The 27,993-nt window shown below is 43.1% G+C and overlaps 1 protein-coding gene across 1 annotated transcript in view; it reads left to right on the top strand.

The window, feature by feature from the left end:
• LOC107570611 (elastin-like) overlaps positions 1–27,993 on the top strand; it is a 97,764-nt gene that overhangs the window by 62,260 nt on the left and 7,511 nt on the right. Inside the window, exons 17-49 of the mRNA XM_016256852.1 lie at positions 52–102; positions 240–296; positions 551–595; positions 765–833; positions 931–975; positions 5,971–6,060; positions 6,164–6,199; positions 7,560–7,649; positions 7,745–7,780; positions 15,388–15,456; positions 15,565–15,600; positions 16,948–17,037; positions 17,123–17,158; positions 17,264–17,329; positions 17,678–17,743; positions 17,900–17,932; positions 18,449–18,535; positions 18,656–18,689; positions 18,924–18,982; positions 19,111–19,143; positions 19,227–19,289; positions 19,914–19,970; positions 21,475–21,507; positions 22,325–22,372; positions 22,585–22,617; positions 22,797–22,859; positions 22,949–22,981; positions 23,114–23,248; positions 23,334–23,375; positions 26,592–26,618; positions 26,715–26,735; positions 27,687–27,716; positions 27,812–27,880. Coding sequence (XP_016112338.1) covers positions 52–102; positions 240–296; positions 551–595; positions 765–833; positions 931–975; positions 5,971–6,060; positions 6,164–6,199; positions 7,560–7,649; positions 7,745–7,780; positions 15,388–15,456; positions 15,565–15,600; positions 16,948–17,037; positions 17,123–17,158; positions 17,264–17,329; positions 17,678–17,743; positions 17,900–17,932; positions 18,449–18,535; positions 18,656–18,689; positions 18,924–18,982; positions 19,111–19,143; positions 19,227–19,289; positions 19,914–19,970; positions 21,475–21,507; positions 22,325–22,372; positions 22,585–22,617; positions 22,797–22,859; positions 22,949–22,981; positions 23,114–23,248; positions 23,334–23,375; positions 26,592–26,618; positions 26,715–26,735; positions 27,687–27,716; positions 27,812–27,880 — 1,782 coding nt within the window. The remainder of the gene's footprint in view (positions 1–51; positions 103–239; positions 297–550; positions 596–764; positions 834–930; positions 976–5,970; positions 6,061–6,163; positions 6,200–7,559; positions 7,650–7,744; positions 7,781–15,387; positions 15,457–15,564; positions 15,601–16,947; positions 17,038–17,122; positions 17,159–17,263; positions 17,330–17,677; positions 17,744–17,899; positions 17,933–18,448; positions 18,536–18,655; positions 18,690–18,923; positions 18,983–19,110; positions 19,144–19,226; positions 19,290–19,913; positions 19,971–21,474; positions 21,508–22,324; positions 22,373–22,584; positions 22,618–22,796; positions 22,860–22,948; positions 22,982–23,113; positions 23,249–23,333; positions 23,376–26,591; positions 26,619–26,714; positions 26,736–27,686; positions 27,717–27,811; positions 27,881–27,993) is intronic.

The following is a 27,993-nucleotide window of genomic DNA, read 5'->3' as shown; positions in this document are numbered from 1 at the left end:
GTTCTTTTCCAAGAGCTAATATTAACAGTTCATTGTTTGTTTATTCTTCAGGTACTGGAGCTGGTTTTGGTGGGGCTGGTGGACTTTACCCTGGTGCAGGAGGTAAGGATACATTTTCCTTTGCAATCCCCTAAAACCACAATCAACATTTTTATATTAAAGAAATAGTCCATATTGAAATGCAAGTCATTTACTCAAGCAGCTAGTTTAGTGTTTACATATTTTCTTGGGTGTTGGAGCTGGTTTAGGTGGTGTTGGAGCAGGTGGTGCTGGTGGACTTTATCCAGGGGCAGGAGGTGAATTATCATTTTGCTAAAAAACAATGGTTTAATAGCTGCAATCAGCCACTGTGCTTTTAAAATAAATCATTTACTCCAATTTATTCCAAAGTACTTGTACTTTTTTGTACTTTCAAATATTGCATGTCAAGACACCTTGTGATAGGTTTGAGGTCAATGCACATGGGGCATGAGATGTGTAATTCAATACCATGACATATTTTCTTTTTCCTAAATTTGAAGCAAAATTTGTAATTGTTCTCTCTGAGCAGGTGTGGGTGTTTTTACACCAGCTCAAGCTAAAGCAGCGAAATATGGTGAGTGCATTGACTGATTACCTTGCTTTATTATGGGGCTCATAATTGATTGATGGGCAATTGAGGCTTTTATACTGTATTACACAGTCAACCAATAATCTCAAAGAAAGCAAAGCTGATGGCACATTTTTTTGGCTTGTAAATGTGTTTTTGTATGTGGTTTGACTAGGTGCTGGTCCTGGAGTTACTGGTATTGGTGGTGTACCAGGCACAGGTGGAGTCTTTCCTGGGGCAGGGGGTGAGATACAACTGTGTGCAGTAGTGTTAAACAGTAGTGTCACTTTATTAGAATGATCCAACACTGATAAATCTTTTGTGTTTTCCCATGTGTCAAGGTCCTGGTGCGCTCTCCCTTGCTCAGGCAAAAGCTGCTAAATACGGTAATCGTGTACCCATATTTAGGATCCTTCTTATTCAGATATAGCATGGTTCTTCAATTCTCCTCCTGGAGGACCACTGTCCTGCAGAGTTTCAACCCAAGTACTGTAGTTTCAACCCAAATCAAACACCCCAAAAAAGTCAATCAATACCTTTATGATTGCTAGAAAAGTATAACCAGGGTTGGAACTAAACTCTGCAGGTCAGTAGTCCTCCAGAAGCAGGATTGAAGAACCCTGAGACAGTGGTGCCTGCAGGTGTATGGCTGTACGCACTGTGCGTACCATGAGTGCTTCGGCTGACCTGACCTGTCCGTCTGCCCTGCAAATATTTCAGCAATTATGATGTGTGTCCCGTATTTCTGTCAAGTGAACTAGCCATGCCACTAATAATGGATTAATCATTATTTTGTGTCATATGAATCAAATGAAGTGTTCCTTTGTCAGTAAAACAAACAGTATCGAGATACTTAAGAACACAAAACAAATAGCGCTGGATGAACTAGATTAAACTCTAAACGCAGTAAAACCCGTTGCCAATGGAAATCTTTAACGCACTCTAGTACACAAATACGCACTGGGTAGTTTGCCAGATCTGTTTTGCCAATGTTAGTATTACAGCTTCATCTTTAGCACCTCCGTAAAACTAGACCTGAAGGGAATTATTATATTTGCGGGTCCTTGGGATCAATCAGTTTGAAAAACGTCTCCAGGTTACGAATGTAACCATGGTTCCCTGAGTGAATGAGACGCTGCGTCGGAAAACGCTTTGAGAACGCCTTCAGCGTGACCATGCTCTGAATCACATGTAAAATCAGTCCAATGGAAGGGCGAGACATCACAGGCGGGTGACTTAGAGAGCAGGAAGCTATAAAAGCACGTGCGGTGGAACCGGCGTCAGCTTCTATGAATGAAGCAAGCGCTCACAGGAATGCCTGAAGTATGGCACTGAGACGCAGCGTCTCGTTCCCTCGGGGGAACCATGGTTACATTCGTAACCTGGAGACGTTCCCCCTCAGGAACTTGAGCTGCGTCTGAAAACGCTTTGGGAACGAGTATGCCCACACAGCCAGACTTACAAATCCCTGCCTAATATGGACGAGCACATCTAAGGCGAGAGAAAGGAGCCAGAAGTGGCAGGTGAATGCAGGTAGGCACCTGACAAAGTAGACGGGGACATCCCGCCCAAAGGCCAACTTCAGAAGGAGTGAGCCTTGACCTCCAAATCATCCTGATCCACCGTTTAGCATAAGCTTCTCTGGCCAGAGGCCTCAGCCTCAGTGCACCATGGAGGAAACATGTAACTAGGGGGTGTCTGCCCACTGACTGGCCACCGATAGGGGTGTGGTAGGCCGCAACGGCCGCCACGTAGATTTTCAAGGTGGATTGGGTCAACCCTGCAGAGAATCGGGCCTGCAGGAACTCCAGCACTGTACCAACTGGGCAGTGAAAACTTCCACTTCAGGGCATACAGTTTCCTTGTAGAGGGAGCTCTGGATTGGAGAATGGTCTCAACAACCTCGGTTGAGAGACCGGAAGCTACAAGTTGTGCACCCTCAGAGGCCACACCCACGGCTTCCACAGCTCCGGGCGGGGGTAAAAGATCGTACAAAAACTCTCCATATCTGCTTCACTGCCTCGGGGTGAAGTCTCCATTCCCTGGGCCTCGGCCCCTGCCTCGACAGGATTTCTGCTCTCATATTGAGATGTGAATGTGAACTACTCTCAGCAAGAGGAGTTTGCCCTGAGACCACACAAGGATCTGGTGCGCCAGCCTGTAAAGGGGGCGTGAACGCAGACCTCCCTGGTGGTTGATATAAGAGACCACCGCTGTGTTGCCAGTGCGCACCAACTCATGGCGATCTCGTAGGTCCGGGAAGAAGTGTTTCAGTGCTAGAAACATGGCCAGCATCTCCAGGCAGTTGATGTGCTCCATGAGATGGCGACCACTCCACAGACCGCGGGCTAACCTCACCCAACCGGTGAGAGACGTGACTGTCACTGACATCTCGATGCCAAACTGCTATCTGCTCCGATTGAGCTAGTATCAACCAATCGTCAATGTGGTTGAGTATGTGGATGCCCTGGAGTGACAGAAGAGCCAGAGCAGCGTCCACACACTTCATGAAAGTGTGGGGTGAGAGTGCAAGGCCGAACGGAAGAATCCGGTAAGCTTTTGCCCCCAAAAGCAAACCTCAGGAACTGCCACCCTTCTTTGGAACGATGAAGTACCGGCTGTAGAACCCAGACTGTCTGTTGAGAGGAGGGACCACCTCGATGGCCTCCTTCCTCAAGAGAGAGTTAACTTCTTATTCCATTACCAGAGCCTGCTCGGGGCCCACCAGAGTGGGAATGACCCCATTGAAACGAGGCGGAGGAGAACTGAACTGATTCAGTAGCTTCTTTCTACAATGTGCAGGATCCATTGAGACACATTTTGCAGAAGTTTCGACGCTACCAAAAAGGTCTACCAAGGGAATCAGTCTCTCGAGACTGACCTCTGGTGTAATCAAAGCGGCTAGGTCGGTGCCCTGAAGTGGCGAACTGGCAGGGTACGGCCGAACTAGCTGCTCTAGAAACCTCAGAAGAGGTATCAAGCCTCTTATTTCCGCTACGTTTCCAGGCAGTGACTGAGAGAAGCGCTCGCTGGATACCGCTGCGCCCTGCAGCACCGTAGGTGGCAGGGTTGGCAAAACGATCTCCTGAGGGTACTGAGGAGAGACGGGCACCGTATAATGAGGTGTACACCGTTCTTCCCCAGAGGGGCCTGCCCTCCGAAGTCTTGAGCCATGGCATCAGCACTCTCTTAGCTGAAGTCTCCTATTGAAAACGACGGTCCTCAGACCCGCGTCATCTCCTAGGAAGACTAGACTGATAGAACCAGACCCTGCTCGGGGCAGGACCCAATGAGACATGCTTGGCAGGGGCTCCCACACCGCCAGCTGACCTACTAAGGGAACCAGTCTCTCAAGACTGGCCTCTGGTGCACTTAAAGCAGCTAGGTCGGTGCCCTGAAGCAGCGGACCGGCAGGGAACGGCCGAACTAGCTGCCTCTTAGTACCGCTACATTATCCAGGCGGTGACTGAGAGAAGCGCTTGACGGAGACTGCTGCGCCCTGAAGTACCTTAGATGGCAGGGTTGGCAGATCGATCTCCTGAGGGAACTGAGGAGAGACGGGCACCGTATAATGAGGTGTCCCCGATCTTCCCCTTTTCTACTTTGTATTGAGAGTGGGGGCCGGCCCTCAGAAGTCTTGGGCCCTAGGCATCAGGATGTTTTAGTTGAAGACTATCCAGCGAGAATGACGGTCCGCAGATCCGCCTTCCACTAGAAGCCTTCGGCCTGGGAGCGTCACTCTGACTCTAAATTCTGAGGAGTATGAGAAGTGTCGCTCCTTACATGAGGAGCTGGAACACAGTGGGTTGCGGCTGCTCCCCCCCAGCAGCCCATGTTGACCACCTCAACCTCCTCGGAGGAAGAGAGGTAAACGCGTGCTCTCACTCGAGAACATTTTTTTAATTTATTTTCCAAGAGATCCTGTATATAACTTCTCATAGTCCGAAGAAATACTTATTCCTCAGAATAAAATGCAGCCAAACAACCAGACAAGTAAACACGGTCTGGTGTGATAAGACTCATATCAAAACCGAATATGGTGTAATGCATGCATTGCCTCGGCAGCGCACGAGCCGCTCGGCCACACAAACAATATCAATAACTGTCCTGCAGAGTTTCAACCCAAGGTACTGTAGCTTCAACCCAAATCAAACACCCAAAAAAGCCAATCAATAGCCCCGTGTCCACGGCAGGAACTTTCCCCAGGGAACTAGGGACTTTGGGGTGGTACTCAGTGTATTTCCACTGCAGGAACCAGGATCTAAATAAAGTTTGGGGTAAAAATTTGCCCCTCAGAAAGTCCCTGCTCGCGAGGTAGTACTTTCTTTAAAAAGTCTGGAACGTTCGGGGGCGCTGAGCATGCTGATTGGTTGAGTTCACGCAGCATTGTATTTCAACCACCATATTCGCATAATTTTTTAAAATATTACTGTTATTGTGTCATGAAATTTAGTTTTTAAAGTATTTCAGGGGTAAATCTAGTTGTTTAAAACTCAAATCTGGGGTTTATTTATAAAGACAGGGCCTATTTGAAAATGTGCTTCGCTGATTTCAGAGACGTGAGCTCCAGGCGATCAGCGGGCGCTCAGTGCTCATGTTTCCCGACGAGAGGAGCCTCAACTCGGCTAGTCAATCTGACATTTGCCGCTGGCTCTGATGTCTCTGTAGTGGTAAAAAATAAGATGTAATTCGTTTTGGGTAAATCTAACAGGTAATCTTTGGTCTGCATTCTATTATTCTATTAATCTATTCATATGTTAAAATGAAAATTAAAAGTGCCAATACTGTTTGATATATTTTGTTTCATTGTAATGTATGTAGGTTCCCTGAACTACATTTCTACGGCTATTAATATATTTAAATGAAACCGAAAAGAGGCAGTGGTGTTTGATATCATATTTCATCTTGTCGTAAATAAATTGAGGAAAATTGCTGTAGCCAAGATGAGCTGACTGATGTTATCAAGTATGCTGCTCTTTGCAGAATTACTGGACTTGCGTCGTCCCGTCTGCGGGAGTTCACACTCCCAAGTCGAACTTGTGAAGTCCGAACTACCGAGGACGCAAGTCCGAAATTTGCGTACTTTGTATTGAGAAAGCAAAGACCTACATCACCAGACAATTTGCCTAATCTTCTCAATACTTTGGACCGTGATGGAAACGCAGACATCAACAGGTCTGGGGGAAAAAAAGTTTCTGGGACAAATTGTTCCAGGTAATTTTGGTGGATAGCGGCTAAAGCCTTTATGATTGCTAGAAAAGTACAGGCAGGATTGGAACTAAAGTCTACAGGACAGTGGTCCTCCAGAAGCAGGATTTAAGAACCCTGAGATATGGCGTAAAAATGTCAAACTGAGACATCGTGGTCCTGCTTTGTTCCAGGTGCAGGAGTAGTTCCTGGTGCGGCTGGGATTGGTCCTGGTGGTGCTGGGATTGTGCCAGGAGCTGGAGGGGTCTATCCTGGAACGGGAGGTAAAAAAAAAAAAATCTGTCTGTTTGTACGAAATATCTTGAAGAATATTAAAACATTATAATGGTCATTATAGAGTCGCAAAACCATTTATTTCTTTCTAAGGTCTTACTCCTGCCCAAGCAAAAGCGGCTAAATATGGTAATCATGTACCCATATTTAGGATCCTTCTTATTCAGATATAGCACGGTTCTTCGATTCTGCTCCTGGAGGACCACTTTCCTGCAGAGTTTCAACCCAATTACTGTAGCTTCAACCCAAATCAAACACCCAAAAAAGCCAATCAATAGCCCCGTTTCCACCGCAGGAACTTTCCCCAGGAACTAGGGACTTTGGGTCAGTACTCGGTTTGTTTCCACCACAGGAATCAGGATCTAAATAAAGTTCCGGGTAAAAATTTGCCACTCAGAAAGTCCCTGCTCGCGAGGAAGTACTTTTTTAAAAAAGTCTGGAACTTTCGGGGGCGGGACTTGGGCGCTGAGCATGCTGATTGGTTGAGTTCAAGCAGCATTGTATTTCATCCAGCATATTCGCATAATTTTTATTTAATATTACTGTTATTGTGTCATGAAATGTAGTTTTAAAAGTATTTCAGGTGAGAATGTAGTTGTTGAAAACTCAAATCTGCAGTTAATTTATAAAGATAGCGCCTATTTGAAAATGTGCTTTGCTGATTTCAGAGACGTGAGCTCCAGTTCGATCAGCGGGCGCTCAGTGCTCATGTTTCCCAACGAGAGCAGCCTGAACTCGGCTAGTCTATCTGACATTTGCCAGTGGCTCTGATGTCTCTGTAGTGGTTAAACATAAGATGTAATTCGTTTGGGGTAAATCTAACAACTAATCTTTGGTCTTTATTCTATTATTCTGTTAATCTATTAATATGTTAAAATGAAAATTAAAAGAGGCAATACTGTTTGTTTCATTGTAATCTATGTACGTTCCCTGAACTACATTTCTGCGGCTATTAATATGTTTAAATGAAACCGAAAAGAGGCAGTGGTGTTTGATATCATATTTCATCTTATTGTAAATACATTGAGGAAAATTGCTGTGGCCAAGATGAGCTGACTGGTGTTATCAAGTACGCTGCTCTTTGCAGAATTACTGGACTTGCGTTGTCCCATCTGCGGGAGTTCACGCTCCCGACTCGAACTTGCGAAGTCCGAACTACCGAGGATGCAAGTCCGAAATTTGCATACTTTTTATTGAGGAATGCGCACAGACCTACGTCACCAGACAATTTGCCTAATCTTCTCGAAACTTTGGACCGCGATGGAAAAGCAGACAGAAACAGGTCTGAGGGAAAAAAGTTCATGGGACAAATTGGTCCAGGTAATTTCGGTGGAAAAGCGGCTAATGCCTTTATGATTACTAGAAAAGTACAGGCAGGGTTGGAACTAAAGTCTACAGGACAGTGGTCATCCAGAAGCAGGATTGAAGAACCCTGAGATATGGCATTAGAAATGTCAAACTGAGAGATCGTGGTCCTGCTTTGTTCAAGGTGCAGGAGTAGTTCCTGGTGGTGCTGGGATTGGTCCTGGTGGTGCTGGGATTGTGCCAGGAGCTGGAGGGGTCTACCCTGGAACGGGAGGTAAAAAAAAATCTGTCTGTACAAAATATCTTGAAGATTATTAAAACATTATTATGGTCATCATAGAGTCGCAAAACCATTTCTTTCTTTCTAAGGTCTTACTCCTGCCCAAGCAAAAGCAGCTAAATACGGTAATCATATACCCATATTTAGGATCCTTCTTATTCAGATATAGCATGGTTCTTCGATTCTGCTCCTGGAGAACCCCTGTCCTGCAGAGTTTCAACCCAAGTACTGTAGCTTCAACCCAAATCAAACACCCAAAAAAGCCAATCAATAGCCCCGTTTCCACCGCAGGAACTTTCCCCATGGAACTAGGGACTTTGGGTCAGTACTTGGTTTGTTTCCATCGCAGGAACCAAGATCTAAATAAAGTTCCGGGTAAAAATTTGCCCCTCAGAAAGTCCCTGCTCGCGAAGTAGTACTTTTTTAAAAAAATCCGGAACTTTTGGGGGCGGGCGCTGAGCATGCTGATTGGTTGAGTTCATGCAGCATTGTATTTCAACCACCAGTATTTTTACAAATATTACTGTTATTTTGTCATGAAATGTAGGTTTAAATGTATTTCAGGTGAGAATGTAGTTGTTTAAAACTGAAATTTGGGGTTTATTTATAAACACAGCACCTATTTGAAAATGTGCTTAGCTGATTTCAGAGACGTGAGCTCCAGGCGATCAGCGGGCACTCAGTGCTCATGTTTCCCGACGAGAGCAGCCTCAACTCGGCTAGTCCTTCTGACATTTGTCGCTGGCTCTCATGTCTCTGTAGTGGTTAAACATAAGATGTAATTCGTTTTGGGTAAATCTAACAGGTAATCTTTGGTCTTTATGCTATTATTCTATTAATATGTTAAAATTAAAATTAAAAGAGGCAATACTGTTTGATATATTTTGTTTCATTGTAATGTATGTATGCTCCCTGAACTACATTTCTGTGGCTATTAATTTCACGAGTTATATATAATGGGGGAAAGTTGTGGCCTAATGTTTAGAGAGTTGGCCTTGTAACCCAAAGGTTGCGGGTTCGAGTCTCGTACCGGCAGGGATTGTAGGTGGGGCGAGTGAATGTACAGCGCTCTCTCCTTCAATACCACGACTGAGGTGCCCTTGAGCAAGGCACCGAACCCCCAACTGCTCCCCGGGCGCCCCAGCATAAATGTCTGCCCACTGCTCCGGGTGTGTGTTCACGGTGTGTGTGTGTGCACTTTAGATGGGTTAAATGCAGAGCACTAATTCCAAGTATGGGTCACCATACTTGGCCACGTCACGTCACTTTAATGTGATTAAGCAAATAGTAGCATATTTGGCGTGCTGTCCAGAGAGAGTTCAAAATATCAAACTAAGCGTGGCATTGCAGCAGTGGTATCAAATTAAGCATGGCATTGGGGCAGCGGTATCAAATTAAGCATGGCATTGCGGCGGCTGTATCCAATGAGCAGAGCACTGCGGCGGCAGTATCAAATGAGCAGGGCACTGCGGCAGCGGTAGCAAATTAAGCGTGGCATTGCAGCAGCGGTATCAAATGAGCAGGGCACTGCAGAGGCAGTATCAAATGAGCAGGGCACTGCGACGGCAGTATCAAATGAGCTGGGCACTACAGCGGCCGTATCAAATTAAGCCAGGCACTGCAGCGGCGGTATCTAATTAAGCAGGGCACTGCAGCGGCAGTATTGAATGAAGCGGGCACTGCGGCGGCAGTATCAAATTAAGCAGGGCACTGCAGCGGCAGTATCGAATGAAGCGGGCACTGCGGCGGTAGTATCAAATTAAGCAGGGCATTGCAGCGGCAGCATCAAATTTCATTTAACTGATCAGAATTAGATGGGCTTTCTTTGTGTGAAAATTGTTGGTCCTGATATAGCTCTTGAAGGCGTCCGATGACCATCGACCGAGAGCTTGAATCTGCTGCTGTGAGAGGCCTTTTTGAGCTGCTGTAGTTACTGCCCCGATTCGGAAGGAGTGGCTGGAAAATCTTTCTACGGGTATGACTGGTTGGACGATAATTAAGCAGGGCACTGCAGCGGCAGTATTGAATGAAGCGGGCACTGCGGCGGCAGTATCAAATTAAGCAGGGCACTGCAGCGGCAGTATCGAATGAAGCGGGCACTGCGGCGGTAGTATCAAATTAAGCAGGGCATTGCAGCGGCAGCATCAAATTTCATTTAACTGATCAGAATTAGATGGGCTTTCTTTGTGTGAAAATTGTTGGTCCTGATATAGCTCTTGAAGGCATCCAATGACCATCGACCGAGAGCTTGGATCTGCTGCTATGAGAGGCCTTTTTGAGCTGCTGTAGTTACTGCCCCGATTCGGAAGGAGTGGCTGGAAAATCTTTCTACGGGTATGACTGGTTGGACGATGTTTATTGAACATCGTTTGGATAGATGTTTTTGAAACCAAAAACGTGTGACGGGGTGGTTACAGTCATTGACAAAAAGAGGGTCAAGACGGGATGTAGACTGAGAGCATCTGAATTGTAGGCAAGAAAAAGGGCCTGATACAGTTGGATTGGTGATGGGAGGTTAAAAAAATTCAGACGTGGTGACCTCTTTTTCCTGATCTGATTTACTTTGTTTGATGAAATAGGAGATAGTTTCGCTGTCGAGCACGGAAAGGTCGGAGACAGTTGGATGGAGTTTGGGGTTGAATAGAAGTTATTGTGAATTCCAAGCATCTCAGGAAATCACAAAAAGCCAGTATGAACATTGCGTCGAGTCTATGAGCGGCATGAGTGAGTGGTACCCTGTGCGGAGAATGTGGATACATTTAGAAAGGATGTCGAAAGTTATCGGCTGTCTAGCGTCCGAACTTGGATGATGAGAGCACTGAATTCCTTTGATAAAAAGAGATGTTTGAGAATTGTTTATTTCAGGAGAGGGGGCACCGTAGATTAATTTGTGAAAAAGAAAAATAATGGATGCCGCTTAGATAACCTTTGACTGACCGGGCTTGGAGGTTCTTACAGGTGTTAAGGTAGGAAACGAAAGATGTGATTGAGAGGGAGAAATCGGGAAATGGCAGGTTGTACGAGAGGTGGAAAGCTTTAAATCATCTCCAAGCAGTTAGATAAGATTGGATGGTTCTGGGTGAAACTGCATGGAGGATCAAACCGAGTGACGCGTTGAGGAGGTTTTAAGGGATGCGTTATGAGTTGCAAATAGTGAGGTACTGGGGTTGGCGATGGGTCCGCCTCCGGAGCCAGCGCTCTGAATTTCTGCGAGAATCTGTGACTTGATGGTATTAGGCACAGGGGGTGGTTCCTGATCTGCAGCATTCAGTGGGGTAGGTAGTGGGACTGCTGTGAATGAAGTGAACTGAGGTTTAGATTGGAGAGAAGGGTTAGAAGGAAGATAAGGAGGGGCCGCAACCTTTTGCGGAGGCAGCCTCACACACGGATTAGCCTCTGGTGTTTAGGGAAGCACATAGGAAGAGGTAGAAGGAAATGAGGGAGGAAGCCAGTAAGCTTGTGTTGCTGGCTGATGATGTCCTGCTTGGACGTCTGCAGCAGGGGCTGCTGGCCATTGATAGGAAAAAGGAGTAGCGGAAGGGTAAGAGTAAGGTGGCTGAGCTTGAATGGCTAGTGGAGGCAGCCTCACGCTAACGTCTGCCGCCGGAGGTAGAAGGAAGGGAGGGGGAAGGATTGGAGTTTGGGAAGCTACGCCAGCGGGCAATGTTGCGTGCGGCGCTGTAGCTGAAGGCGCCGCAGTGATTGGTTGAGTAGAGGAGTGAGGCAATACAGTGTGAGGAGCAGCCGAGTCTGGGGCGCGGCCCAGGCTTGCTGACGGCCTGCTGCGTCTTGAAGCTTGAGGGGAGCTGGAACTTGATCTGGAAGACAACGTAATTTTGAATGAAGTAGGGAGCTATGAGGAAGAGGTGTATGGGAAGCAATTGTCAGCAGAGGCAGCCTGACGTTTAAATCGGCTTCCGGGGTAGTGTCTGCTATGTGAGCTGGAGGCCACTAAAAAGAAAAAAGGGGTCAGTAGAAACGGGAGGAAAAGCCCGAGATGTGTGGGCCTGAGTTGCAAGTGGAGGCAGCCTCACGCTTCCTTCAGCTGCTGTAGGCCACGGGAAGAGAGTGGGGTTTGTGACATCCTGTAGAGCCTGTGCAGCCTGCACAGCTAGCAGAGGCAGCCTCACGCTAGTGTGTGCTATGGGAGCTGAAGGCCACTGAAAAGGAAAAAGGATTACAAGTGGAGGCAGCCTCACGCTTCCTTCAGCTGCTGTAGGCCACGGGAAGAGAGTGGGGTTTGTGACATCCTGTAGAGCCTGTGCAGCCTGCACAGCTAGCAGAGGCAGCCTCACGCTTCCTTCAGCTGCTGTAGGCCACGGGAAGAGAGTGGGGTTTGTGACATCCTGTAGAGCCTGTGCAGCCTGCACAGCTAGCAGAGGCAGCCTCACGCTTCCTTCAGCTGCTGTAGGCCACGGGAAGAGAGTGGGGTTTGTGACATCCTGTAGAGCCTGTGCAGCCTGCACAGCTAGCAGAGGCAGCCTCACGCTAGTGTGCTACGGGAGCTGGAGACCACTGAAAAGGAAGAGAGGTTAGAAGTAGCAGGAGAAATTACGACTTTAACAACATCATAAAATGACGAAAAAACATGCTTTTCCTCTTAACCACATAAGTAGTAAGTATTGAAACAGCTAGCCAGCCAAGCAGCACATCAGCTGGTAGAGACTTGGAGAGAGGTGCCTAGCAGTATGCACAATGCATGCTAATTAGGTTGCTAGTTGTACTTGTTCAATAATAATAATAATTATTATTATTGTTTCTTTATGATACACCTTAATTGTTAGTTTGCACCTATAATTGAACGCTGTTTAACTTATATTCAAGAAAATCAAATATTTTTCATCTTATCTGTCTATCTGAGTACAATGTGTAATTTAAAATATAGGTAAAAAGCTAGTGAAAACTAATACAGAAAATTTGAGTAATTTCATTGTGTGTTCTACGCAGTTTTACGTCTTGGTTACAAAAATGACATCAACATCCATAATGTCATCACGTCGTTTAAAAACAAATGACCTACCTTTAGCGACTTTACCTAAAAATTTTATTGCAACAAGGCCTGCGGTGCTAGCGGAGGCAGTCTTGCGCTAGCGACTGCTACGTGAGCTGGAGGCCCGGCTACATGTGACTGAAAAGTTGAGCCGAAGCGGGAAGCAAATTACGTTTTGCTGCGGTGAGAACTGGGGCGCGGCCCAGACTCGTTTAAGGCCTGCCGCTGCGACCCAAAGCTCAGGGAGGGCCAGGTTTTGTGCGGTACAATGGTAGTGTCAAGTGAGGCGAGTTCGAGGCTTTGCTCGATCTATTGGTTAATTTCGATCTATCTTGGCTAATTTGCAGGGTGAAAAATAGATCGTACAGATCAGCCTCGGTTACCCTCTGTGAGAATGGTTCATCAGAAATAAATCAGCGGTTGCTTCAGCCTTAAATACTATCCACTTTCCGATCGGAGAATATATTGGCATGGCCGAATGATGCGAAGAGGTCGGGGAAGTTGGAAGTCTCGCCGGTGGAGGTGAGGTTAAGCCTCGGTGTTGTGGAGAGCGTGTGGCTGGTCGAGTAGAGCGGCAACAGCGATGAAGCCTGGTGTTCGGCAGCGGTAACTGGCGGAAAAGGAGTGTGCCTAGGGCCGGCAGATTGCGACGGAGGATATGAAAGATCCCCAGTACAGGTCTCATCGTAGTGCAGAAAAAGTTGAGTCTGTGATATAATGGCTAAAGGAGCAAAACCGAATGCTGGAAAACTTTTGTGGAACTGTGGTAAGTTGGCTGTATATATATATATATATATATATATATATATATATATATGTATGTGCTTGTTAAGGTGATTAGCTGACGAGCTCCACCTGGGCCAGACTATCTAATTTGATTATCTAATCGTGCTCCTCCCGAACCTTGTTAATACAACATCATATGTTTAAATGAAACATATGCTCTTTGCAGAATTACCGGACTTGCGTCGTCCCATCTGCGAGAGTTCACACTCCCGACTCGAACTTGTGAAGTCCGAACTACCGAAGACGCAAGTCTGAAATTTGCGTACTTCGTATTGAGAAACACGCACAGACCTACGTCACCAGACAATTTGCCTAATCTTCTCGATACTTTGGACTGCGATGGAAAAGCAGACAGCAACAGGTCTGGGGGGAAAAAAGTTCCTGGGCCAAATTGTTCCAGGTAATTTCAGTGGAAAAGCGGCTAATGCCTTTATGATTACTAGAAAAGTAAGACAGGATTGGAACTAAAGTCTACAGGACAGTGGTCCTCCAGAAGCAGGATTGAAGAACCCTGAGACATGGCATTAGATATGTCAAACTGAGAGCTCATGGTCCTGCTTTGTTCCAGGTGCAGGAGTAGTTCCTGGTGGTGCTGGGATTGTGCCAGGAGCTGGAGGGGTCTATCCTAGAACGGGAGGTAAAAAAAAAATACATTGAGGAAAATTGCTGTGGCCAAGATGAGCTGACTGGTGTTATCAAGTACGCTGCTCTTTGCAGAATTACCGGACTTGCGTCGTCCCGTCTGCGGGAGTTCACACTCCCGACTCGAACTTGTGAAGTCCGAACTACCGAGGATTCAAGTCCGACATTTGCATACTTTGTATTGAGAAACACGCACAGACCTACGTCACCAGACAATTTGACTAATCTTCTCGATACTTTGGACTGCGATGGAAAAGCAGACAGCAACAGGTCTGGGGGGAAAAAAGTTCCTGGGCCAAATTGTTCCAGGTAATTTCGGTGGAAAAGCGGCTAATGCCTTTATGATTACTAGAAAGCTCGGCTAGTCCTTCTGACATTTACCGGTGGCTCTGATGTCTCTGTAGTGGTTAAACATAAGATGCAATTCGTTTGGGGTAAATCTAACAGGTAATCTTTGGTCTTTATTCTATTATTCTATTAATCTATTAATATGTTAAAATGAAATTTAAAAGAGGCAATACTGTTTGTTTCATTGTAATGTATGTACGTTCCCTGAACTACATTTCTGCGACTATTAATACGTTTAAATGAAACTGAAAAGAGGCAGTGGTGTTTGATATCATATTTCATCTTATTGTAAATACATTGAGGAAAATTGCTGTGGCCAAGATGAGCTGACTGGTGTTATCAAGTACGCTGCTCTTTGCAGAATTACCGGACTTGCGTCGTCCCGTCTGCGGGAGTTCACACTCCCGAGTCGAACTTGCGAAGTCCGAACTACCGAGGATTCAAGTCCGACATTTGCATACTTTGCATTGAGAAACGCAGACGGGTAAATCTAACAGGTAATCTTTGGTCTTTATTCTATTATTCTATTAATCTATTAATATATTAATATGTTAAAATGAAAATTAAAAGAGGCAATACTGTTTGTTTCATTTCTGAGTTCACACTCCCGACTCGAACTTGTGAAGTCCGAACTACCGAAGACGCAAGTCCGAAATTTGTGTACTTTGTATTGAGAAACACGCACAGACCTACGTCACCAGACAATTTGCCTAATCTTCTCGATACTTTGGACTGCGATGGAAAAGCAGACAGCAACAGGTCTGGGGGGAAAAAGTTCCTGGGCCAAATTGTTCCAGGTAATTTCGGTGGAAAAGCGGCTAATGCCTTTATGATTACTAGAAAAGTACAGGCAGGCTTGGAACTAAAGTCTACAGGACAGTGGTCATCCAGAAGCAGGATTGAAGAACCCTGAGATATGGCATTAGAAATGTCAAAGTGAGAGCTCATGGTCCTGCTTTGTTCCAGGAGCAGGAGTAGTTCCTGGTGGTGCTGGGATTGTGCCAGGAGCTGGAGGGGTCTATCCTGGAACGGGAGGTAAAAAAAAATTCTGTCTGTCTGTACAAAATATCTTGAAGAATATTAAAACATTATATTGGTCATCACACAGTCGCAAAACCATTTCTTTCTTTCTTTCTTTCTAAGGTCTTACTCCTGCCCAAGCAAAAGCGGCTAAATACGGTAATCATGTACCCATATTTAGGATCCTTCTTATTCAGATATAGCATGGTTCTTCGATTCTGCTCCTGGAGAATCACTGTCCTGCAGAGTTTCAACCCAAGTACTGTAGCTTCAACCCAAATCAAACACCCAAAAAAGCCAATCAATAGCCCCATTTCCACCGCAGGAACTTTCCCCAGGGAACTAGGGACTTTGGGTCGGTACTCGGTTTGTTTCCATCGCAGGAACCAAGATCTAAATAAAGTTCCGGGTAAAAATATGCCCCTCAGAAAGTCCCTGCTCGCGAAGTAGTACTTTTTCAAAAGTCCAAAACTTTCGGGGGCGGGACTTGGCCACTGAGCATGCTGATTGGTTGAGTTCATACCGCATTGTATTTCAACCACTATATCCGCATAATATTTACCAATATTACTGTTATTTTGTCATGAAATGTAGTTTTAAATGTATTTCAGGGGTGAATGTAGTTGTTTAAAACTCAAATCTGGGGTTTATTTACAAAGACAGCGCCTATTTGAAAATGTGCTTAGCTGATTTCAGAGACATGAGCTCCAGTTCGATCAGCGGGCGCTCAGTGCTCATGTTTCCCGACGAGAGCAGCCTCTACTCGGCTAGTCCTTCTGACATTTGCCGGTGGCTCTGATGTCTCTGTAGTGGTTAAACATAAGATGTAATTCATTTCGGGTAAATCTAACAGGTAATCTTTGGTCTTTATTCTATTTTTCTATTAGTATGTTCAAATGAAAATGAAAAGAGTCAGTACTGTTTGTTTCATTGTAATGTATGTACATTCCCTGAACTACATTTCTGCGACTATTAATATGTTTAAATGAAACCGAAAAGAGGCAGTGGTGTTTGATACCATATTTCATCTTATTGTAAATTCATTGAGGAAAAATTGCTGTAGTCAAGATGAGCTGACTGATGTTATCAAGTACGCTGCTCTTTGCAGAATTACTGGACTTGCGTCGTCCCGTCTGTGGGAGTTCACACTCCCGACTCGAACTTGCGAAGTCCGAACTACCAGTGACGCAAGTCTGAAATTTGCATACTTTGAGAATCGCACACAGACCTACGTCACCAGACAATTTGCCTAATCTTCTCAATACTTTGGACCGCGATGGAAAAGCAGACAGCAACAGGTCTGGGGGAAAATAAGTTCCTGGGACAAATTGTTCTAGGTAATTTCGGTGGAAAAGCGGCTAATGCCTATATGATTACTAGAAAAGTACAGGCAGGATTGGAACTAAACTCTACAGGATAGTGATCCTCCAGAAGCAGAATTGAAGAACCCTGAGATATGGCATTAGATATGTCAAACTGAGAGATCATGGTCCTGCTTTGTTCCAGGTGCAGGAGTAGTTCCTGGTGCGGCTGGGATTGGTCCTGGTGGTGCTGGGATTGTGCCAGGAGCTGGAGGGGTCTATCCTGGAATGGGAGGTAAAAAAAGAATCTGTCTGTCTGTACAAAATATTGAAACATTATAATGGTTATAGAGTCTCAAAACCATTTCTTTCTTTCTCAGGTCTTACCTCTGCTCAAGCAAAAGCTGCTAAATACGGTAACAGGTCTTTGTATGTGGTGGAACTTCACAGAGATTTGAATAATTTATTCTAAGACCACAGATACAAAGCAAAGTGTAATGGATTCCCCCTTGATCTTCTAGGTTTGGGTGGGTCAGCTGGAACTGGTGTTGTAACTGGTGTTGGAGGACTGTACCCTGGAGCTGGAGGTGAGTGGGAACAAACAATCAAAATGTTTTTTGAGGCACTTAGACAAAATTCTGAGGCACCACTAAACAAAATATCAATTAGTACAACTGTATACTCTGCTTTGCCTTCAGATCTCAGATATATCTGATTTCACATGGACATGTCCCTAAACATCACATTAAAAGCTTTACATTTTGGACATGCAATCTCTTTCTGTCTATGTTGGTTCCAAAATTGGCCACTAATACATACATACATACATACTAGATGTTCTTAAAATCCGGTCACTAAAAAGCTACTGAATGGATTTTAATATCCCAAAGTAGTACAATGGTTCACTGCTTATTTTATTAAAATATTTTGAAAAGGTGCACCAGTTGGTGGAGTAGTGGGGGGAGCTGGGGGAATTCCTGGAACAGCAACAGGGGCTGGATGTGAGTTTTACACTACATTAATATTGCATCTGATGAAACCTACAATTCATGTCATCAGGTTACATTTTTGCTAATAATGAAATGTTAATCCAGTGTTAAAATCCATGAAATAATAATTCTAGAAATGACTTTACAAATTCCTTTTTTTTTTTTTAGTGTATCCAGGTGGAGTGAAGCCTCCTAAATATGGTAAGAGCTTTTACACATGTATATTGGATTTAACAATCTAGTAATAATAATCTAATAATCTAATTCTCTTCCAGTTATAGTTTATAGGTGCATAACTTGATTCAGGTACTGTATGTACAGTACAGGCTTGAGTAGACTGGGGAACCTGGACAATAACAAGAGCTTGGTGTTACTGCTAGTGCTTTAATCTTAGTACAGTGTTCTTTGAAGTACCTTGAAGAATCATGTAAATACAATGGTACATGAATAAGGTAATCATTAAATAACATGCCATATTATAAATGGAAAAAAAACATGGTTTGTCATGGTATTTTGAATGAGCGAGTAAGATATGGGAAGTATATTTTCAAAAATGAATCAGTACAAGTGGAGGACTTGGGATAATTGGTCATAAGTAGAAAGTCCTATTATTCTGAAATAGCAGTTTCAAAACGCTTTTACTACACATCTTGTATGTTATAATAAAATCTAAAGAAATAAATTGACACTGCATGGCTGCACATGTCATGTCTGTAGGAGGAGCAGGAGGGGCCAGTGTTGTCCCAGGCTACGGTTCTGTTGCTGGGCTCGGAAGAGTTCCTGGAGCTGTGCCTGGTGCTGGAGGTCTGTATATGTTCAACTGTCTCAATTTCTCACAACTGTTGTTTGTCAGTTAAGCTAATTTTGTTTCTCATAGTAGTTTATTTTTGGTTGATGTTCAGTAATAGTGATAAATGTTTTCAGGGCTAGGAGCTGGCGCCAAACCTCCTAAATATGGTATGTGTCTGACTCTTTTCTAAGACACTGATTTAGGTGCACTGGCAATGCTATGTTAGATAAATCCAATCCAATTTTATTTTATTTTATTTATTTATTTATTTTTTCCGTTTGCACTGGAATTTTGTAATAGAAAATTGTGTTGACATTATAATATAAAAATGTTTGACCTATAATCCTGTACGTAAATACAGGATTGTCAGTAGAGTATTGTTTGGTCAAAGATTATTGTTATTGTGCCTGGAGGAGTTCCAGGAGGTGTGCCTGGAGGAGTACCAATAACTGGAGCAAGAGGTATCACGGCTTCATTTTGCATAATGAAATATAAAAGTCAAAAGAATTAATTATTTTTTTGGGGGGATTAAAGTGCATGGACCTCAGCACGTTTTTTTTGCTCAACTGTTCATATTTCTCTGTTTAAGGATACCCTGCTGGTGCCAAGGCTCTTAAATATGGTCTTTATATTACTTGATTATACATATAAACCAGATCTTAGGAACCTTGAATTTAGCTCTAAATAAAAATATAATTTGTCTAGGTTTGGGTGCTGGTGGTGGTTTACCAGGAGGGACTGGTGTTGTGTCTGGACTCCAGAGACCAGGTAAGCAAAAATGGCTTTCAGTGAGCAGAGTTACTATGACTATAACAACTGTTTATATTGTGAGTAAATATGGTTATTAAAACAAGTGACAAAATACATTATTGAGTTTGAACTGAGGTGATCAACAGGGTTTTCATTTAGAGACTGCATGGATTAAATTTTTTATTCAGTAATTTTCTTTTTCCTGGTTTGCACTGTACAAACATTATATTGGTAATTATGGATAAAATTGAAATAAAGTAAAACTGAAGCATTTTAAGCAAACTACAGTTCCGCTGCAGACATTTGAGATGGTTTGTTCACTACCTTTGTCTGCTGACTGGTAAAAGGGGTAGACATACAAGACCTAAAGAGCAGTTACATAGACTTGAGATTTGGAATTTTTTTTTTTTTTTTTTGCTTTATAAAATTTTGGTTTATTAAATTTTATTGGGTATTTTTATTTATATTATTATGTTTAAAATATCAAAGCAGAGAATTTTGCTGAACATGTTTTCATTTTTACTCTCATCTACTTTTACTAAAACGAGGCACTAATGCCCCGCAACTTTAAAATATATTCAATTTCTCCAGAATATACAAGTTATGATAAAATGTCCTTCCTTGTGTCGTTGCTGTCCTTAGGTTTGGGTGGAGCTGGTGGATTCCCAGGTGGAGTTGGAACAGGAACTGGATATGGAGGTAAATTATTACATTTCCAAATATTCAGCCAGTACGCTACAACATTAATCCTCATTAGACAACAACATGATGTGCTGTAAAACTTGCGGTTTTCTAAACTTGCTCAGAAATGTACAAGCAAGTAGCTAAACATCAGAGCTTTGACTTGATGCAGGCAGAGACTGGTACCCCATGGAATGAGACAAAAGAGGTGTAACATGGAGTCTCTCTCTTGAGTTCACTGAACACCAAATGTGCCACTGCATAGGAAGGGTAGGTTCTTCAGATAAGAAGGGTCTAAGAGTCTGATATTCCTTTTACTGTAAAGTTACCTTATATTGTTGACAAGCCTAGATTAATGATGATGGTGTGCTGCATTGGACTGGCCAGGAAGACAAGGAGCTCAGTCTTCACTAGAAGTTGGAGTTGGTGTAGTTGGAGCACTAGTTGGTGATGGTTTAGTTGCATCCCAGCTGAGGCAAGTTAATATGCAGTCACTGTGTGATCATAAGACTGCATGTCAGGATAGCAGTGGAGGGAAAAACCATCTAACTTGATGATAGGTGCCAGTGTAGTTGTGTATCTTGTGGCAGGAGTAGCAAATGACTGAGAGGCTTTTATTTAACAGAAAATAAACATAAAATGTCCAAAATGGGAATAAAGTGTCCAAAAGGGAAATAGCGTCCAAAATAAACAGGGGATCTAGTGTCCTCGTTGTGCCGGGGAATTGTTAAGGAAGGGCAGTGTTCAGAAAGGAGGGGTCCAGATAGGGGGCGGAGTCCGGCGGCCGCACTCGCTCACCTCTCTGGACCCACGAGGACACCAGCGTGCATGCACAGGGGGAAGAGACTGGTCTCTCGAGGAGAGGCGCGCTCGGGTTTTAACAGTGGCTGTGAAGAGGCTCGATTCACTTCAGGTGTGCCTCATCACACACCGCCAGACCTGGCCGTTTCTGCACCCCTCCTCTCTCACACACCTCCTGTCGAGAGCCTTGTGAAGGGCGGCGATTAAGGGATGGGGTGATGATTATAATTAGGGGGGAGGCAGCCGATCCGTCACAATATCAAGAAGTGGATGGGGATGGGGTTCTGAAAAGATAAATGTAAGAGGTACAATATGACTCAAACCAGGAGACGATGTCACAGGATGATGGATAGAAATACAGTCTCCCTTGAATGTCTGCTTTTTATGCTGAAGAACTGATGTCAAGCAGGCTGTTCTACGAGAGGAAAAAGATAAATTATTATAGAAGATGGAAAGGAATACAGTGATGGGGCAGGTGTTAGTAGATATGTTTAGAAACCTCTGTGAAAGGAGAGAAATGGTAGAGCACAGACTTGCATTTGAGTGGTACAGTAGATGGTTAGGAATTTGTTATGCTGAGAATTGTTGGCTGATGACTGTTACCTTAAATGAGAAATAAGTGGAAAAGTTGTTAGCCATTATTATATAAAATATTTTCTCAGTTGTGCATTTGTACAGATGCTTTTTACCCAAAGTAAAAGCAGATTTCATATTTTCACAGGATATGGGACTGGGGTAAAACCACCTAAATACGGTAAATTGTTTTCATCTTTATTGCAAATATGAGTTTCAGTATACTATAGAAACTCTATAACCAGGGGTCTCCATCCCTACACCTGGAGAGCTACCTTACTGCAGACTTCAGTTTCAGCCCTGCTCCAACAAACATGCTGGTTATTTTCTAGTAATCCTGAATGCCTTGATTAACTAGTTAAGGTGTGTTTGACTAGGGTTGGCACTAAACTCTGCAGGATGGTGTCTCTCCAGGAGCAGGGTTGCCTACCCCGTTCTAAACTGAAAAAAAAATTTGGATGAAATGAAAATTTGCCCTATCTGTTTTCTAAATGCTAGTAACAGATGTTATTATGAATGATTCACTCATGCATAGGCTTTATTCGTAAAAGTCATAACAAAAAAACAGACCCTCCGCTCTGCACATTTTGTATGTCTTCCTTATTTACCACCTGATTCTGATCATCATCTCATTAGGAGTTCCATGAACTGAACTGAGTGTGTCAGAGAAAAAAGACATTCAAAATGTGTAGAGCGGTGGGCCCCCAGGACCATAACTGGGTCTTAACTGGAAAACAACAGTCTTCTCACTGGCGGCATATGCAGGACTTCTTAGGCCTCTTAAAATCACGACATAACAGAAGTAGTGACAGATTTCGGTAATGCACATCCAAATGTAATGGACTATAAAAAAGGGGGGGGGGGGGGAGTAGAGTGTGGTTTGGTTCTATGCCTTGGTTGTTGATTGGATGTTGAGATGTGGGCATTGCTTTCAAAAGTATATGCAGATGAGTGTGAGCTTGCAGGAGCAGAGTTTGACAAATCTCATTCATGGGCAGGTGTTCCAGGTGGAGTACCAGGCGGGGTACCTGGTGGAGTACCTGGAGGTCTCCTTTCATTTTCATTATACATATAGTTGCACCATTTATTCAAGACATTTGTCACTTAAAATTACAGTTCACTTGTGCTTAAATCCTAAAAGTATTACATTTAAAATATTTTAATTTAACTAAATTCTCATAATAATTAAGCAAGCATTATATATCATTAATTGTCATCTAAAAGATTAATTCTCTAAAATGAATTGATGCTATTGCAGGGTATCCAGCAGGAGTTAAACCTCCGAAATATGGTGAGAGATTAACATTTTGTATGTTTATATTTAGGTTTTTTTTACTTATTGTTTACACAAAAACATCTGAATAGCACATTTGAAAAATTCATATCATATCCATTCAATTGAGGTTCCTAACATGTCAGTAGTCTTAAAAAAGCTAACTAAATTTGCATGGTGACATGGTTTGCCTCCAGGAGCAGCAGGAGCACCACTGCCTGGAACTGGGACAGGACTGACACCAGGAGTCGGGGCTGGAGGTATTTGATTCAACTGACCCATGATCAGGTCACTATCAATGTGAAATTATAATTTATTCATTTTTAATGTCTTATTTTAATGTTTTCAGGATATCCTGGTGGAGTCAAACCTCCTAAAATTGGTAAAGTATTAGCTTCATATATTTCTTTATAAGCTGCTCCATCTAAACCTGTGTTTACCTGCCTTTTGTCATGCTTTTTGTAATGCAACATTATGGATACCACCTGAACCACTTTTTCCGATTGTCTGCTAGGTGCTGGGATCACTGGAACTGGTATAGCAGCTCCTGGAGCAACACCTGGTGGTGATGTGGTGGTCGTACCGGGTGGCACAGGCATTGGTGTTCCTAGTGGTACTGGTCTGCCCGTTGCACCAAGTGGAAAACCAGGTATGACAAATAGCCTTACTCCACCAAATGCCATGAAGCACATAGTATGTCATGCTTGATTTGAACTAATGTGTTTGTTCCACAGCAAAGCTTCCAACCCTGGCTCCTGAAGGGACTGCTGTACCAGGTAAAAAAAACTGATTCTGTTTGATAAATGGGCGATCTCTATGCACTGTTAATTACATTTCAGTTTGTTGCCAAAGAAAGTAGTAGTTCATTCAAATAACGTACAACTGTTTTTCAATGGTTTTCTGCAAACAGTCATACATACAAATTATAGTGAACTGTTGTGTATGTACAAAAGACAAAAGGTAAAGTATGTAAACCTGAGTAGTGAACAAGTTGCTGCATCATGAGATGACACAATGGGGAATGCCCTCTTCATGACCGTGTCAGGCCTGCCTGAAGTATGGGAATGAGACGCAGCGTCTCGTTCCCTACTCAGGGAAGCAGGGTTACATACGTATCGAAGACGTTCCCTGCTGACACCATGGGGAACTGTATACCCACTATGCCATACTACAAAATGGACTTGATAATTACAGACAGGTGTGTTGGAGCTGGGGTGGAACTGTACTCTGCAGGTAGGTAGATCTCCAGGGACAGGATTCAGCCACCCTCTACTAGGACAATCCTCAGAAACTGACTCTAGAGGCTCAAAAGAGGGTCGGATAAACATTTTTAGGACAACAGATAGGTCCAAGAAGGAGCTCTCACTGGGAAGAGAGGCCACAGACATCTGATCTTATGTAAAACACGAGAAATTAGGAAGTATCTCCCCAATGATGTGCTGTCAATCTGCGTATGCAGAAAGTTCCAGGCAGTGGACTGGATCCAAATGATGCTGCTTGCACCATGATGTGAAAGGCTGCCACTTCAGAGCATATACTTTCCGAATAGAGGGAGCTCTAATAATCAAAAATGGTCTCAACAACCTCAGCTGAGAGACTAGAATTTAATATCGGGTCCCCCTCAGGGGTTAGACTCATAACTTTAACTGCTCTGGCCAGGGGTACCGAACCACTCTCGGGCCGGCTAACACAGGGCTATGAGCAATAGGCCTACAATGTCTTGCCTTACACTTGCTAGAGCTCCCGGGGACAGTATTATCAGGGAAAAACATACAGACATACACAATAGCGACTGCAGAAGTCGGGCTCCTTTGCTCAAAAGAGATAGCACTTCTTGTGCCTCCCAAATGTTCACTGTAGTGTTGCTAGATGTAGCTGTACACGGTCTGAATGACAATACTGGTGATCTCCAGGACTATAGCTGAGTCAGGTGAGAGATAGTTAGCCATAACTAGACAAGATAGTGGAGTGAATCTGGCTAAATTTAAGTATCTGAGAAGGTAGCAATATTTCAGTACCAACAATCTCAGACAGCTTTATGATAGATATGTACCTATGACACCCAAACATGTTGTCTAGCTTGTCTAGGTTTTTGTTGTTTTTAGTTGGAAGACAGGGAGACACACAGTATATTTAAATGGGTTTTGAGGTTCCGATGATAAAATGGCAACTGTTACGGATAATAATATCCCTGTATCTGTTTGCTGACCTTATGTATAAGTGTCTCTTCCCCCTGTAACTGGTCATCGACCCCCTGTCAGCTTGCTGGTATTTTCCTTTCCTCCCCTCTATCAAATTGAGCCCTACAATCCCATAATGACTGATAGCTTGTTTTCGTCATCCCCTTCACAATGGCACCCTGTTGTAGCAGCAGCCTCTGGTTTCTGCCTCCGCTGGCCTCTGAGCTAGTCACCTCTATACTGCTTGTCTTTAAACTGCAAGGATTGAAGGTGGAACATGTTGTTTCTTGGCAGGACCGACGGCTATTGTAGCAACTGGCAAGGCCCCTGAGCTCAGTAAGATCTACTGTGTTGCATGTACAAACGTCTTGTCTAAATGTAGCGGAACTCCATTACCGTTTAGCTTTAATGCTCCTTCATTTTCCCCCTAACCTTTGCTGCTATCTGTGCTTGAGTTTGCCGTTCTGCATTTTCTCAGATGTGTTACTGACACTCTATACCTGTAGCAGGATTTTTCTCTGTAAAGAATGGTCCTCTGGCCGGTGATGTCTTGTGTCTTCAAAATATGCACACTAAGTACTAAGAAAGAATATGATTAGTTCCAAGCAGGGACCAACATTAACTGTGCGGGTAACAACTGGATCTTAGAGGTAAATCAAGCAGAGTTGGCAAATGACTTTATTAGGAATTGCAACATGATATACTGTATAGTTTAAATATATCAAATCAAAGACGAACATATCTGTCATGAACAACCCCAGTGGAAAAATCACACACATTTATCTTGTATCAGTTTTCTTTTTCTCCAGAACTCCATGTGGTGACATTTGAGTGACACAAAATCTGAGATAGATGCGTGATCATCTTAAATATGAGAATGCGAGTGACACGAATACACACAAATACACAAACATTAAATATTCCCATTGCCATTCAGACAAATTTAATGCAAAATGCAATTTCATTGGCTGATATTTTTCTTATTTCACCCTCCATAGGTGGATGAAGCCAAAAGTTCATTTTAAAAGTTAAAGTCGTATGTTGAGACGCATTCAGAATCTGTTGTTAATCAACTGTTGATGGGTCATTCTCAGGATGCTGTTTTATTTGTCCAGGTGCTTTTTAATCACAATCTGTGATAGAAAACCTGTGAAATTATTATTTTCCATGCCAACCCTGTTATGTGGTTATGTGTTGGAGTGATTAATAACAGCCTGAGCTACCAAATATATTTTCACCACACCTTTATTTTTACACTCAGTATTCTTGTGCTTTGTTATAAGAGCAATAATTCTTCAGTGTGATCACAGTGATAAACCGGGGAGCTCGACCAGACCAATGTAAGTGTAACCTTATTTAAACACAGTTAAAGACTGTAAGAGACATGTACCTCTGTTTGATCCATGCTGTTTTAAATTATAAATATCTCGGCATAACAGGGTTGAACAAAAAAAAAGATACAAAGACAAATTCTGTATTTTCTCAAAAATGCATTTTATAAAAACACACACAGTGATATTGTCATTTCAATAAATGTAAAATATAGGTGAAATTTGTTTAATTTAATTTAAATGTAACCCACTAAATACCAGTGGTCACGAATGGGGTTAAATCTGTCAAAACATTAGCATCTGCAATGTTATTCTATCAGTCAGTCACTGGGGCTCAAAAGATAGTTTCCTGAGAATGACCAAGATGGGGTTCACTGTTGGACACACAGGGGTTGTGATCATTGTTGGGCTGTAGCTTGTGTTTGTGCATTCATCTGATTGTTGATGTACGCGTATAATCATGGCTTGTTCTGTTACTCAGGTGGTGCGCAAAGAGTGCCTAGTGCTGGTGAGTACAAATAGATAGAATGCGTGCAGTTTTACCAGCATCAGTAAGTATGTGTTCAGCAGCTCACACATCTGTGTTCTCTCTGTTTGAATGCAGGTGTCTCTAAACCTGGAGCAGGTAAGTCCTCAATATACAACATTAGACTCTGGAGGTGTGACTTATCTAGAATTATGTGTCCTGGGGTGCAGATACACCATTCATCCTGAGCAGAAGAGAAGCTGAATAGCCTCCTTTAACACAGTGTATCCTTCCCTGTCAAAACCCAGCCACTTCCTGTTTAACGTGACATTTGACCCATTTACTTGGAATCACGCTATGAAAAAATTCACAGTCCAACGCTGTATAGTTGTATACAGTCTCTACAGAGAAAATGTTCAGGAAACAATCCACAGTAAAATGTTTTTTTTTATGTGTGCATTACTTAGTTGTACCACTAGGGGGCAGGGCAAAATCATTTGTGACAATTCTCTGTCCTCATAATATCTGTGATTTCAAGGAAACACACACACACACAGACACACACACACACAGACAGTGGTGAGGCTGAAGTTGCTTTTCATGATAGATCAGATAAAAAATAATTTTATTTTATTTCATTTCATTTTATTTTTGGACAACGACTGGTGAAACCATGCTAGATTTTGTGTACCATTTAAATAAATGAACATGTAATTATTCAGTACTACAGTCTCGCAGAGTACCATGATGCATTTGATATTATGTATCATATTCCACAGCACTATCAGTGTAAGGGTAAAAAAATCCTGATGTATACACTCAGCAAACATAGTTTTGTTGTAGCAACAGATAAATATAGTCCTGTGACAAAACAGAAATATATACAATCTCCCCCTAGGTAAAACCCAGGAAGTGTAAGTTCTGTCATATGAAAAGGGAAATGAATATGCACATGCTCCCAAAGCTAAGCACTGTTCTGTACAGTTTACATAGAAACAACAAACAAACAAATGTTGAGTAAATATGCTGAAACATTACCATTCCGCTTGATAGTTTTGCCATAGGCACCTATATTTGACTTCAGTGTAAAGTACACTTTTGTGTTTACAGGTCCTGGAGGTTTTTATCCCTATGGCTATGGTAAATTGTATTAGTCCATCATTAAAGACAAAAACATATTAAAGACTTACCAAAGTCAAAATCATGCTGAATGTTTCTTCCTCCTGTTGTTTTAGGCCCATTTTCTGGAAGCACTGGGATCGGAACTGGTGTGTTACCTGGAGCCAAACCTCTGAAAGCCCCTGGTAAGATCAAATATATACCCATATAAGTATCTTTGCTACAGATTACTCAGGCATCAGTAATGAAGTTTACATGAACAAGGATATTCAGATATTAGAATTAACTGGTTAAAATC

Source organism: Sinocyclocheilus grahami, unplaced genomic scaffold (assembly GCF_001515645.1).
Source record: "Sinocyclocheilus grahami isolate Dianchi unplaced genomic scaffold, SAMN03320097.WGS_v1.1 scaffold1483.1, whole genome shotgun sequence".
NCBI lineage: Eukaryota > Metazoa > Chordata > Actinopteri > Cypriniformes > Cyprinidae > Sinocyclocheilus > Sinocyclocheilus grahami.
The sequence above is the reverse complement of the archived record's forward strand: the minus strand, read 5'-3'. Positions and strand labels throughout refer to the sequence as shown.